Here is a 15386-nt window from a genome sequence, read left to right on the forward strand (position 1 = left end):
AAAACATCAATAGTAATTCACCACATTGAAAGAATATATCAGAAAATTCATATGATCATTTCACCACATGCAGGAGGATTGTTTAACAAAACTCAATACCCATTCATGTTTTTAAAAAACTCTTAGCAAACTAAGAATCGAAGGCAACTTCTATAATCTAACAAAGAATAATAAAATAATAGCAAGCATATTAACACTAAAATATTTAAAGTTTGCCCACTAAGATTGGAAACAAGGCAAAGATACTCCACATTACCAATTCGATGCGTAAAAATGCAGTAAAACATAATTAAAAATTGACTTTTAAAAAATACACCACTTACAATAGGATAGAATAGGAAAAAGCCGATGAAAGATAAGATCTCTACACATAAAGCTATAGCATGCTACTGAAAGAAATTAAAAATTATCTAAATAAACAGATGAAAATGAGAATTTAGATCTAAAGAAGAATAAAAAGAAACTGTATTATTAACTGGAAGACTCAAATTTGTGAAAATGAGAATTCTGCCAAATTTATCTGTAGATTCAATATAATACCAACTGAAGTACCAGAACTATATGTAAATAGAGAAGATGATTCTAGAATTTCTATGCAAATGAGGTGGGAGGAGCTAAGAAGCCAGTACTGTCCTTGAAGAACAAAAACAAAGCTGGAGGACTTAAACCACCAGATATCAAGATTTACCATTACAGAAATTGAAACACATATAAAATATTTTTTAAAATTCGATACTGTATCATTTCTTTTGAATAAAGTTGAAGGACAGACATAACTAACAGATGGAGATAGAATTCAGAAAAGTGGTCATCCTCGGTTTATCATAGGGGTCCCAGGAAACCGAGTAACAATAATGTTCCACTTTCTTGACTTGGCCCTGCTTACATTCTGTTTGTGAATATAAGCTCTAAGTTTGTGAAAACTCATTCATAGCGTGCACCCTTTTCTAGAGGTATCTTGTGTATCAATTAGGATTTTTTTAAATTAAGAAAAAAAGAATTATTCTAATGTAAGAGTCCTCACCATGGATATAGACAGACGTTTTTCTTTTCAGCTCTTTATCAACCGTGCTGCCAGGAGTTGTTAGTCACAGCTGTGCTGTATTTTTCAAAGACATTAGCCATTATCTCCGCACCTTTTATGAGTCGCTTTATGGCATCCTGTGACTAGTATTCTGTGGTCCCGTACCTCATTAATTGGGGCGCCACTTTCCAGAACTGGTGTTCTATGTTCACATCATAGTCAGAATAGTACAGATGACTCGATGGGACACATCAGAATTTTCCTTGTTGAAATGGAGGGTTTTTTTTCCCCCTAGCATCTTGGCTCTACTGGTACTTTCTTTGTCTTCTCCACAGGCAATGATGAGGCGGTAGCCGACACCAACAGGCGTGTGGATGGAGCTCTAGCAAGGAAGAGTGCTCTCAGAAACAGATTGAATGATGCCATTAAGCGACTGCAAGCCACAGAGAGAGGTAAGGATCACAGACAAGAGCTTACGCCTCATCTGTTTGTTCACTGGGATTAAAATAACTCGTTTGAGGAAGAAGTACATGATTCCTTTCATAAATAAATATTGTTTTCTGATGACAAAAGAAACTATGTTCATCACACACACACACACACACACACACACACACAGAGGAAAATAATCGTAAAAGCTATAATCATACCATCTAAGCATGACCATTAAATTTGAGAGCATTTTCCTCCAATTTTGTGTGTGTGTGTGTGTGTGTGTGTGTGTTTTAATAAGAGCATGCTGCTTATACTAGTTGGTAACCCACTTTCTTGTGAACATTCTTTCTTTGTTAATAAATATGCACTAATTTGGTTATTGGGTTTCCTCTGGCCCCAACTATAAATAGCTGCCCTGTGTTTCATGCCGCGTCATTCTCATAGTACAAGTAGGGAGACCAACAAGCCACCTAGAGACACGAGAGCCCTCATTTTGCCTAATCTGGAACTCCAGGACCGTAGCACACCAAAACCCCACCAGGAGGGTGTGGTCCATTGAGAATCCCTGTCCTCAGCACCATCAGAGCTAACACATGCCGGGCACTGGGCTCTGTTTTATAAACACTATGTGATGTGGGAAAGTATCACCCTTGCCTTTAGATAGCTGTGAGCCCTCAGGCTTGTCAAGGTTCAGGAACTTGCTCCAAAAGGCACAGCTCCAACAAGAGGCAGACCCGGGATTCAAAGATACACGCATCAGAGTTCAGACCGTGTGAGGTTGAATTAAATGTTTCTCCAAAAGAAGTAAAGCTACAACCTCACCTCAGTGACGCTTACAACAAAATCAATACATGATTATTACAGAAAGAGTAGAAAATACAGATAAGAAAAAGAGATAACAAAAGAAGAAAAATCTTTAATGATCTCATTACCTGGGGGGGGGGGGAAACATTTGTTGTAAACCTACATCATTTCTATTTTAAATACATAACTTTTTTTTTTAAAGATTTTATTTATTTATTAGAGACACAGAGAGAGAGAGAGACAGAGACAGAGACAGAGATCAAGAGAGAGACAGGCAGAGGGAGAAGGAGGCTCCATGCAGGGAGCCCGATGTGGGACTCGATCCTGGATCTCCAGGATCACGCCCTGGGCCAAAGGTGGCGCTAAACCGCTGAGCCACCGGGGCTGCCCAATTTTAAATACATAACTTTTTAGTAAAAATAGAATGTCACTATACTTTGCCATTTGGAAACTTGCTTTTACTATTTAAAAATAGTTTTCCTTACTAATTTACTTCTGTAGGAGAACATCATTTTTATGGCAAAAGCTGTTGCACATAGAAGAAAGTAACATTTACAATGCATTCCAGACATAAACATTTTATGAGTTAAAATCTCGTATGTGTTTTCTGTGGCTTCCTCACCAGGTTTCTAACCTGAAGAAATACTAATTACTTTTTAAAAATTTACCTCTAATTTGAACGTGTTTTAAGTGGGACTGCATGATTTTTAATGAGACTCTAGAGTCTCTCACTAGAGAGAGACTGAGGAAGAGGGAGAAGCAGACTCCCTGCTGACCCCGCAGCCCGGGGCTCAAGGCTCCGTCCCAGGACCTGGAGATCCTGACCTGAGCCCAAGGCAGATGCTTAACCATCAGGGCCATGCGGGTGCGCTGATGAAGAATCTAGAGTCTTTCAAGCTCACTTTTTAATTTTATTTTGCACCTTAGACCCTAATTAACCTACATTTAAAGATCTATGTTCAGCTTAAAAACCCAAAACTTAAAAAAAAACAAAACAAAACAAAAAAAAAACCTTGAGGTCTCTTTTATCCCAGTAATTAAATGGAGGTTAGTGTTCTCCACAAGCGTCCTGCTTCTCTGCCCAGTGAGCGTGATCCCTGTGCTCTGTGTGTGAAGGTGACGCTCACCAGCGCCTGGGTCAGTCGAAGCTGATCACGGAGGAGGCGAGCAAGACCACAGTGGAAGTCCAGCAGGCAGCCGCCCCGATGGCTGACAATCTAACCAACTGGTCGCAAAATCTTCAGAGTTTTGACTCTTCCGCCTACAACACCGCAGTGGACTCTGCCCAAGATGCAGGTATCACGGTTTGCAAACATCCAGTTGAGTTGCCCATTAAGCTCAACACGTCTTTCGTTAAGAAGCGAACTAGGGGTGGTAGAAGGGGAGGAGGGCGGGGGGTGGGAGTGATTGGGTGACGGGCACTGGGGGTTATTCTGTATGTTGGTAAATTGAACACTAAATAAATAAATAAATAAATAAATAAATAAATAAATAAATAAAAAGAAGCGGGTTTTTTCATCGGGCTGTTAGATTGGAATATTGTAGAAGTTGTGCTTGCTTCAGCAGCACATATACTAAAATTGTAATATTGGAGAAGTTGGCTTAGCAAAAAAAGAAAAATTTTGCTCGGGTCGTCTATTGATAGATGTATGTGTGTGTGCACAGGAAATAGGTATATTTCACGTAAATAACCACTAGGGAGATTGGTGAAGAATCATTTTTTTCTAGATGAAACCACGGCAGCACTGATTTTTTTTTTGGTCAGTGTAAATCTGTTCTCTTGGGGGAGAACGTCAATCACAAAATAATGGTTTACTTTTAGGAAAAAAATATTTACTAAACTGCACTGCTTTTTCCTTACCCGAGTAAAGCAGGTTCCCACCAACAAATACCGCCTGTGGCCAAACACAACTGAAGGTTCCCGTGAAGAAGAACAGTTTGTTGGCCAGCTTGGAGACAGATTTGTAGTAATGAAGATGAAATATTCATTTCAGTATCTGCTTCATTTGTTTAGTTACACATAGATATAAAAATCACGTATTACTGGGGCACCTGCGTGACTCAGGCAGTTAAGCATCTGACTCTTGATTTCAGCGCAGGTCATGATCTCGAGGTCGTGAGATGGAGCTCCCCACTCAGTGTGGAGCCTGCTTAGGATTTTTTCACTTTCCCTCCCCGTACACACCCACGCACGAGTGCTTTCTCTCTCTCTCAAAAAATAAGAAAATAAAATAAAATTACATATTACTATGCTTATTCAATTTCTTCCGCCTCTTAAATATCAGTGTCTTTGTCATGACCAGAACTTTCTGTTCTCCAGCATGGTTTTGCTGAACATGCTACCTTCACTCCATCTGAGTTAAGAAACAATTTTATTAATCCATATATGATCTGTGTGTCACTACAAATTTTATCCCAGGTCACAAATATTCATTCTCGTAACTGGAAGACAGCTCTTTTCTGTTCATCTCTCTTTTTTTTTTTTTTTCTGTTCATCTCTTAAGTATGTATTTGTGAGCTCCTCCGTGTAACTTTATAAAGACTCTAATGAAAGGTGGCTCCCTTTCTCTCGGAGAATTGACGACAGGGATTTCCAAAATCAAAATCTAATGTAAGGCGTTAAATATACTTTATTATCCGTAATTTTTAAAGACTGTTATACTATAAAATGGCTATTGTGGTCAGTCATCCAAACAACAAATATTTACCTCTGTATTTGTCAATCCAATAAAGTAATAATTGCTATTATTTTACTTAATTCTGTTCCCTATGATAGAGAAAAGACATGTCCTAAATACAGAAAAAACATTCATCCTTGGTCCTCACTGACTTATCCTCCAGAACCTGAGTTTGGTTTGGCTCCAGGAAGAGGCTTACCCGTCCTCCAGCTGCTGCTGCTGCTCAATGAGCGTGGCCCTGCCCTTAGCCAGCAAAATACCCCAAAGATACTCATTTTCTAGTCCAGTGGTTCTGAAACCTTCACGTGCTTCAGAATCACCTGGGCCTCACTCCCAGAGTTTCTAAGTCAACAGGTTTGGGTCAGAGGCACAGATTTCGCATTTTTAACAAGTTCCCGGACGAGGCTGATGCTGCTGGTCTGGGGACCACACGTTTGAGAACCACTTTGAGCCTCTTCAGCAGAGGAAGTCCCGAGCGCCTGTCTGGGCCTTCAAGGGAGAGCTCTGCGTGTCAAATCACCTAAAGTGCAGTACGAGTTGTATAAGGAGGAGCCCGTGTGGGTGAGCCCATGCTGTGGCACCTGGCAGTGTAAAGTGGTAACATCTGCCTTTATTACAGATGTAAACAAAATTATTTTGGAGGGCTTTCCATTTTTTTCCCTGAGCGTTTTTTTTTTCTTGAAGTCTTGTTTTTGAGTGAAGAGAAAAATCTTAACATAAATCTTGGATGGAATTGCAGCTCGAAATAGACAGTTCAGAGTGCTATAGTTTTATTTCACGGAAGAATAAATACTTCCCAGTGGCATAAAAAATAAAAAACAATAAAAAAAAAAAAACTCTGGTCCAGTTCAGGAAAACTTAGAGAGAGTTATGGCATCTCTCTGCTGTGGGTTTCCCTCATCAATCTGTGTATATATATATTTTAAATATATATTATATTATATATGTTTTATAAATATTATATATTATATATAATTATTTATATAAATATTATATATAATTATAGATAATTATATATAAATATTTGTATGTATAAATATTATATTATATATAATTATAAAATATATATAATATATAAAATATATATAAAATTCATTCTCTTTTCTGTTTTTCTTTTAAGATTGATTGATTGATTTTTAGAAAGAGGGCATGTGAGCGGGGGGAGGAGCAGAGGGAGAGGGACAAGCAGACTCCGAGCTGAGCACACATGGGACGTGGGGCTCTGCCTCACGTCTCTGAGATCATGACCTGAGCTGAAGTCAAGGGTGGGATGCTTAACCACCTACACTACCCAGGCACCCCACCCTCTTTTCCATGTGCATGTCACACCTTAAAAAAAGGAAAAACCTAGGGATCCCTGGGTGGCGCAGCGGTTTAGCGCCTGCCTTTGGCCCAGGGCGCAATCCTGGAGACCCAGGATCGAATCCCATGTCGGGCTCCTGGTGCATGGAGCCTGCTTCTCCCTCTGCCTATGTCTCTGCCTCTCTCTCTCTGTGTGTGACTATCATAAATAAATAAAAAAATTAAAAAAAAAAAAACAAGGAAAAACCTAACCTACAAAGTCAGGATGATGTGTTTGCACCATCACCCTTCTCTGGGGGCATAGAGCACGGCTGCCCCGCCCCACGTTGGCACAACTGCCACTCTTCTGGGTGCCACCTGTTTCCTCCAGATAGCCTGCCTCTGGGTGGACCACGGCAGCAGCAGGGAGATGCGGGAAGAGGCGTCCTAGAAATCGATCTGTCCACCTCCTTTTGCCCAGCCTCCCTTCTGACTTGTTATATCAGTTCCATTAGAAATGCAAGCAGGCCCTGAGCTATATGGTGAAAGGAGCACCTGTACCTTTGCCGTGGATCCCGCCCTTCAGAAAAGTACATTAAAAGCCAGCTCAGTCTGCACACAACTTGTAGCCCAGTGTATATGATAAATGCCACAGAATAGGAAGCACTTACGTCTCGGGCTTACCTATTAATTTTGCAGGATTGCAGATAACTTCTTGTAGTTCTATCCAGTAACCGTATGTTCATTGTCTCTTCACCTGGCTCCTTAACGAAGGTCAGCGTTACTTAATGTGGTTGCGATACTTACTGACGTGGTTAATTTTTGTTGCCTGCAGTACGAAATCTGACAGAAGTTGTCCCTCAGCTGCTGGATCAGCTTCGTACCGTGGAACAGAAGCGGCCCGCAAGCAACGTCTCCGCCAGCATCCAGAGGATCCGGGAGCTCATCGCCCAGACCAGGAGCGTCGCCAGCAAGGTAAGCGAGAAAGGAGGCCCCCCCAGGACTCGGGCATCTGGACGACGTGGAACCGAACAGCCACTCTTCGGGCGGCTTCCAGAGCCTGGAACCTTTCTCCCCCGAGTAGCTCTGAGCACCATCTGGATCTGTCCATTAGAATCGCATGAGAAGCTTTGAAAACCAAACCAGCTCCTGGTCCCAACCCCAAAGCAATTTATCAGGCCCTCCAGAGGAGGGGCTCAGGGGCTTTGAAAAGCTTCCCAGTGATTCTTGAGTACAGGCAAGATTAAGAGCCACAGAGTTAACCTGGTCAGCAAAGCTCATAGAGCAAAAGAAATTGAGGAAAGTGAACACCAGTAGGCTTGACTTAGTATTGTCATTATTATTAATTATTTTAACAGGTGTTTTAGTGCAATGACCACTGCAGTGACTTGCCCATCTACCTCTTCAGGGACTTCTCTGGGGTAACGATGATGATTGGAAGCCTTTACTGACTCCCTCACTGGGGAATCACAGACCACATGAACTGAATAATCTCAACAAAGACCCTGTTCTGAGACGCTTGCACAGAGGCCACGTGGCGACACCAAAACTTGTGCCGGTGGTAGTGGCGGGAACACATCCTGACACAACAATTAATGATTCAATCCGGCAAACAGGGCTTGTTCTTGGCCCTCTTTTTCATTTATTTTTCATTGAAGTGTAGACCAGCATAATTTTTACAGCCAAATGAATTGGTTTCATCTTCTCAATTGCGAATTGGCCTAAACAGACCATTGGCCCTAAGTACTGACAGAGGGAGTTGGAAAGCCACTGTTTTGTAATGGAGGAGATTATTATTGGTAAATATATCCGACTTTTAAATGATATGTGATCATTGGTCCCACGCCACAAATTAACATTTTTAGATACTTTGGGGAGCATTTCAAGAAAAGCTTATCGTGGCGAAACGGCGTTTCCAAAGCTAAGTTTCTTTGGGTGCTTTCTAGTAATTTTCTATAAATGGAGAAGAATTTAGGGGACCTTAATCACCTAAAACCGTTTTCTAAAGAGAGTCTTGACAAATGCCTTTGGGAGCCCACTTGGCTCCCCAAAGTGAGAGGCTTTCTGTGCAGATATATTTCCTTTCTCAGACTCAATTTTTACAAAAAGGCTTTCATCCTGCAAACTGTTTGTTTATTAAGATGATTGATTTTTACTCAACCAGCAACATAGGATGACGTACTCTAGACATTTGGGAATATGATCTTGAGCTTACTGACCATCAGTATTAACCAAATCAATATGAAATAATGGATGTTTAATACATCTGATTTTTCAGAAATATTGCATGAGCAGCATGGGTATAAAAAGCCTCTCCACTTCTGAACACTCAGAAAATCATCCTGAACCAGACCAGTTCAGCTAATCGTCTCGGGCCTCTCAATAAAGGCATCTGCTGACCTGTGCTTTGTTGTGATACCTTTCTAAGAATCATTATAAGAAACATCTTAATGAACTCCTCACTAGAGTTATAATGATTATGGAGCCAGGAACTGGAAAGTACTTTATAGTTATTACCTTATTTCATTTGGCAAATTTTTTTGCCCTCCCCTTACAGGGGAAGAAACTGCAGGCTAAGGGACTTGCTCGTGGTTACACAGCTAGTAAGTGGCAAAGCCAGGTTCAAGACCTCATCTAAGACTTCAGAGCTGGGGCCAGACCCCTCCCAACTGTCTGGATGTGCTCAAGGATGTTACAGCCTTATTTCATGTTCCTCTTTTGAAGACACTGAGGAGGAAGTCCTCGCCTCATTAGTACCCAAGATTAGTTATACTTCTTCTGATCAATTAGTTGTTGTTAATCGTATGGGCGTCATGAGCTGTGTAGACCATCATTCCCATCAAGCTGTTTGGTTCCCCCCAACCAGGAGTGTAGTTCATTGTGGAATTCGTGTGTATCATCATCTCGGATCTGCTTTTTCACCCCTCTTTTTGGCTTCCTTTCACCCCATTTTAAATTTAAATGACTGTATTATAATCCGCCCTAGCCCCTTTCTCCCACAAGGTGAGGATATTAGGAAACAAGGGCAAGGAGAGGAGTAGGGCTTACAGAGCCCATAAGGACAGAGGGAAGCCTGTTGGGCCCCACCGGGGAGAGCTATCTATGCCCACTTCTGCAGGGTACTTTTAACAGAAATATTGTGTAACTCCAGATCCAAGTATCCATGATGTTTGATGGCCAGTCAGCAGTCGAGGTGCACCCCAAAACCAGTTTGGATGACTTAAAGACCTTCACATCCCTGAGCCTGTACATGAAACCTCCTCCCGTGAAGCAGCCGGAGCCAGCTGGGGCTGCGGACCGCTTTGTCCTGTACCTCGGAAGCAAACACGTAAGAGCATTATGTGTTTTTTTTTTTCTTTCCTCCCCCTAGTAAATTTATTTATTTGTTTATTTTTAACTTTTTCTTTTTTTAAATTTAAACTCAATTAGCCAACATATAGTCCATCATTAGTTTCAGATGTAGAGTTTAATAATTCATCAGTTGCATATAACACGCAGTAGAGCATGATGTTGTAAAAGAGAGAATAATATTAAAAGGAAAGATCGGGGCTTTTCTCTTGCCTTAACACAAAACTACCTATGCAAACAAACAAAATTCCCATCCTGGTAACTCAAAAAGTAGAGTTCACTTTAACACCAAGACTCAAGGAGTGATTTAAAGACAAGTAATTCCTTCTTATCTGCGTGGGGTATTTCTGGGGCCGCTTCAGTATCAGCCTCACGCTGCTAACAATGCAGCATTTCCCAGACTTTCCACACACAGAGGCCTGTTAGGTTTGAAGCCTCCTGTTTGAAGATGCACAGCAATCGGCACTGGCAGGCTGCATCATGTCCCCGGGTTAACCAGACAGGATTAGCACACTCTTGGAAGCTGTCATATGTCCACAAGCCTGCAGTTCCCTGCTTCCCCAACCAGGATGCACTTGGACCAACACAGGGGGCAGCGGACCCAGGTAGCCACGGGGAGCCTGGAAAGGAAGCAGCACTTTTTGTAATAATTCAGGCCTCGTATACAGCCACGCACTTGGATGGATGGTTGTCCTTTAAAGAAATGAAAACAAAATACAATGTTCATTCATAGGGAGATTATTTATTTAAGTGACTTCTTGACATTTCAGGCCAAAAAAGAATACATGGGTCTTGCAATCAAAAATGATAACCTGGTGTACGTTTATAATCTGGGAACTAAGGATGTAGAGATTCCCCTGGACTCCAAGCCCGTCAGTTCCTGGCCTGCTTACTTCAGCATTGTCAAGATTGAAAGGTAAAGTAAGCCACAGCACAAGACTTCTGTGCACATTTCATAAGAAATCTACTGACCACATGCATGCACATGCACGTGCACCACCCCCAACACACACACACACACAGAGCAATTTTTCCCCTTTATTGTTGCTCCACTTCCATTATTCCTCTAGTCCTTCCCAAATACCTAAGTGGAAAACAAAAGATTAGAAAAAAATACTCATCATTTCTAAGTAGCAATCTGATTATTAGATCTTTTTATCTGACCAATCCATGAGTTGATCCCAAGATGGAATGTCTTTTTTGCCTCTTTCCATTGATTGTTGACATTCTGTTAAAGCTTATAAGCCTGTGATAAAATCAAATCACCAATTCTGCGAAGAGGGAACATTAGCATTTTGACATTGAAAAAAAAAAAACCTATTTTCTACAAATTGTCTGGCTAACAAAGACTGAAAATTCTTAACAGGGTAGGAAAACACGGAAAGGTGTTTTTAACGGTCCCGAGTCTAAGTAGCACTGCAGAAGAAAAGTTTATTAAAAAAGGCGAATTTGCGGGAGATGACTCCTTGTTGGATCTGGACCCTGAGGACACTGTGTTTTATGTTGGTGGTGTGCCTTCAAACTTTAAGGTAAGCTAGCCAGCCAGACTTGGACTTACTGAAAATCTACACTGATTGTTTTTAAAAATCCATAAAACCTGCAGTAATTTGGGGATGAGATAGAAATCTTGATATTTCAAGAAAGAAGTTAACTCGGTGTGTGATAAAATTCTGATCTATAAATCTGGTCTCTGCCACCCATATTTTCATAGCATCACATGCTTTCAAGCTGTCGCTAACACTTGACTCAATTCATTTCGTTCCGATCTGTGCATATGTAATCGATATTACCCCCCCCACTACTACAGGAGTGTGTATACCTCATGGGTCTGTACCTCGTCTTCTGGATCACAATGAAAGTTTCAAAAACTCATATTTCAACTACCACAGAAATAAAATAAAATACTTGGGATGAAAGAAGGGGTGGGTCTAGGTGGGTGTATGAGACTCAGGAAAGGGCAAACAAATGAAAGGCTCAGAAAGGGAGTTGATGTAGGATTTCAATTCCAGAGCTATTACTAGTTACTAGCACATTATTGAACCTCTCTGAGAATGACTTGCCTTCTGTTAATCTGAGAACAGGAATACCTGCCTCGCAGGGCTGCTGTAAGAATTGATTTTGGTCCTGAATTCACTGTTGAGGGTGTGACTGATACATAGCACCTACTCCACAAGTCCCATCCTCTGTGCTGCATATGCACAACTGACAAATCATTGCTTATCTAAATCATTTGGCACAGAGGAGACACAGGTCTAACAAGATGTTTATACCCATAGGTCGTTCCCCTTGACCTGCTGTCTAATTTCATTGTCTGTTCTGTATCATCTGGGTGAAATGCGATCACAGGATCATTGACTTTGTCTGTCGTACAGCTCCCTGCAAGCCTCAACCTGCCTGGCTTCGTGGGCTGCCTGGAACTGGCCACTTTGAATAATGATGTGATCAGCTTGTACAACTTTAAGCACATCTATAACATGGATCCCTCCAAGTCAGTACCCTGTGCCAGGTAAGAAAGTGTTAAGAGTACTAAAGACTTCGGTAGCCAGGTGAGAGCAGCAGGTGAGACAAACGTGGATCATCAATATTCAGGTTCTCAGTTTTTTCTTTGGGGAAACCAGTTTTGAAACTGCATGATAGTCATGCCTGCAAAAAGCATTTCAGTTCTCCTCTACCACTGATGAACGTGTGCGATTATGAAAAGTGTTAAACAACATACTTGCCGCTTTAATTTAGTATTCCAGAGATTGGGGTTTCACTGGAAACTTCTGCTGTCTTACCACAAAAGGTAAAGAGGAAATCCATGTAAAATAATTCATTTAGGATAAAGAAGATGTGGTTTACGTATACATACAATGGAATTCAATGAAATCTTGCCATTTGCAACGACGTGGCTGGAGCTAGAGAGCATAATGCTGAGCGAAATGTCAGTTAGAGAAAAACAAATACCATATGATTTCACTCATCTGTGGAATTTAAGAAACATAACTTAGATGAACATGGGCGGGGAAAGAAAGGCAAACCAGAAAACAGACTCAACTATAGAGAACAAACTGAAGGTTGCTGAGGGGAGATTGGCAGGGGGATGGGCTAGATGGGTGATGGGCATTAAGGAGGGCATTTGGTGTGATGAGCACTAGGTGTTGTATGTAAGCAATGAATCACTAGATTCTAAACCTGAAACTAAAAATAATTTAAAAAAAATAAAACCATTTAACTTACCTATGAATACTTTTTCTATGTCTGCCATGAAGACATTGGGACTTCTTTTTTTTTTTTTTTCAAGTTTTTATTTAAATTCCAGTTAGTTAACATACAGTGTAATGCTGGTTGCAGGTGTAAGGGTTAAAAGGGCCTCACGCGAAAAGCATGATGCAAACTGTCATGTTCATGTTTTTATTTCAGAGATAAACTGGCGTTCACTCAGAGTCGGGCTGCCAGCTATTTCTTCGATGGCTCTAGTTATGCCGTGGTAAGGGATATCACAAGGAGAGGGAAATTCGGTCAGGTGACTCGCTTTGACATAGAAGTTCGAACACCAGCTGACAATGGCCTCATACTCCTGATGGTCAATGGAGTGAGTACACATAAAAGTCCCTTATCTTCTCCTCTAGCTCCTTTACTTTCTGCCATGCATTTTCCTAGGAACCTTCCCAGGTTGAGTGTGTCATGCCACCAAACTGAAGTTTTAGTTTAGAAAGCAAAATTATATTTCTCTTTCTTTAGGGAAGTGATGGCAGCAAGAAGTAAAAGCAGCCCTGAAATGCATTTTGGGATGCATATTAAACATAATCCCCTTTAATAGACTAGGGAATTTTGCAGAAAATCAGCACCAAGATCTAAGTGGGTAATGTGTCTGCAGAAATTTAGCACTTTTCACATCGTATCATATGCCTTTATCAGTAAAAAAAAAAAAAATTAGTATGCTTACTATAAATATATGCATTTCTTTATTAATAATATATATAAAAATGTAAAGTAATGATGCATTTTATTAATGGTTATTAATAATTATCTTATTAAGGCATCCCTGGTGGCCCAGCGGTTTAGCGCCACCTTCGGCCCAGGGTGTGATCCTGAGACCCAGGATCGAGTCCCACGTCAGGCTCCCTGCATGGAGCCTGCTTCTCCCCCTGCCTGTGTCTCTGCCTCTCTCTCTCTCTCTCTCTCTCTCTTTCTGTGTGTGTCTGTCATGAATAAATAAATAAATCTTTAAAAAAATAATAATAATGTTATTAGAGATATAGTATTCAAAACTAGGAATAAAAGGCAATTTGTATAAAGATAAAATATTGAATAAAATAAATACAACTTTAAAATAAAGATGAAATAAAGCTCTTTTCAATTTGTTGATGGTACAAATATAAATAGCAGTGTTAGCAAGAACAATATAATTAAATATGCTTATGTATTTTTGAAAGTCTCATTAACTCCTTGGGATACAGTGATACAATAGTCTTGTCCTAAAACAAACAAACAAACAAAAAAGTCTTGTCCTAAGTCCAGTTGATTTCAATACTAAGTTTTATTGGCTGTCAAAACTGAATAAGGTACCTTAAAAATAAAAATGTAAAATGTGTATTATTGGCTATGCTTACTGAATCTTGATACCATTTTTCAATGTCCTTCATTAATTGGTAAAAGTTGTGTTTGAATTTGGCTGGTACATTTCCATGTTTCCTGATGTCAGTTCTAGCTAGCTAATCAGATACATATCATTTTGTAAACCTCAACAAAAAAGCCCAAGACCATCAAAATCTTCATTTGAAAGATTTTTAAACAGGTTAGAAATTTTTTTCCAAAATTATTCTAGTAGCGCAGATATGAGAGTCTTCATAGGTATACACATGATTTTCATCAACAAATTCATTTAGCAATAGAAAATTTTACAAATGTGTTTTCTAAAAACCATCTCTCCAGAGAACAGCTTTCTTCAAAAAGGTTACTTTCCCTTCAGAAATCTGTTGCATTCCTATGCACTAATAATGAAGCAGCAGAAAGAGATATCAAGGAAAAGATCTCACCTACAATTGCACCAAGAATAATAAAATATCTAGAAATAAACTTAACCCAAAGGCAAAAGGTCTGTACTTTGAGAACTATAAAATATTGATGAAAGAAATTGAAGACGACATCAAGAAATAGGAAGACATTCCATGCTCATAGAAAACCAAATATTGTTAAAACGGCTGCACTACTCAAAGCAGTTCACAGATTTAATGTGATAGCTATCAAAATGCCAGCAACATTTTTCACAGAACTAGAACAAACAATCCTAATATTTGTATGGAACCATAAAAGACCCCGAATAGCCAAAGCAATCTTGAAAAAGAAAACCAAAACTGGAGGGATCACAATTCCAGTGCAAGTTCTATTACAAAGCTGTAGTCATCCAAACAGTATGGTGCTGGCAGAAAAATAGACACAAAGATCAATGGAACAGAATAGAAAACCCAGAAATAAACTCACAACTGTATAGTCCATTCGTCTTCAACAAGGGAGAAATGAATATACAATGGGGAAAAGACAGTCTCTCCAACAAACGGTAGGAAAACTGGACAGCAACATGTAAGAGAATGAAACTGGACCACATTCTCACACCATACACAAAAATAAACTCAAAATGAGTTAAAGACCTAAATGTGAGACCCGAAACCATAAAAATGCTAGAAGAGAGCACAGGCAGTGATGTCTCTGACGTTGGCCATAGCAACATATTTCTAGATGTGTCTCCTGAGACAAGGAGAAAAAAGCTAAAATAGACTATTGGGACTACATCAAAATAAAAAGCTTCTGCACAGTGGAAACAAACATCAAAA

General features: G+C 40.1%; 1 protein-coding gene across 2 annotated transcripts in view; it reads left to right on the plus strand.

Annotated features, from left to right (window-relative positions):
* The window catches only part of LAMA4 (laminin subunit alpha 4), a 142688-nt gene that overhangs the window by 100583 nt on the left and 26719 nt on the right, over positions 1-15386 (plus strand). For both annotated transcript variants that reach the window (XM_072831699.1, XM_072831700.1), the window contains exons 16-23: positions 1360-1476; positions 3380-3559; positions 7058-7197; positions 9374-9550; positions 10341-10486; positions 10937-11099; positions 11943-12076; positions 12973-13144. In XM_072831699.1, coding sequence (XP_072687800.1) covers positions 1360-1476; positions 3380-3559; positions 7058-7197; positions 9374-9550; positions 10341-10486; positions 10937-11099; positions 11943-12076; positions 12973-13144 — 1229 coding nt within the window. The remainder of the gene's footprint in view (positions 1-1359; positions 1477-3379; positions 3560-7057; positions 7198-9373; positions 9551-10340; positions 10487-10936; positions 11100-11942; positions 12077-12972; positions 13145-15386) is intronic.

The sequence above is a fragment of the Canis lupus genome, chromosome 7 (assembly GCF_048164855.1).
Source record: "Canis lupus baileyi chromosome 7, mCanLup2.hap1, whole genome shotgun sequence".
Classification (NCBI taxonomy): domain Eukaryota; kingdom Metazoa; phylum Chordata; class Mammalia; order Carnivora; family Canidae; genus Canis; species Canis lupus.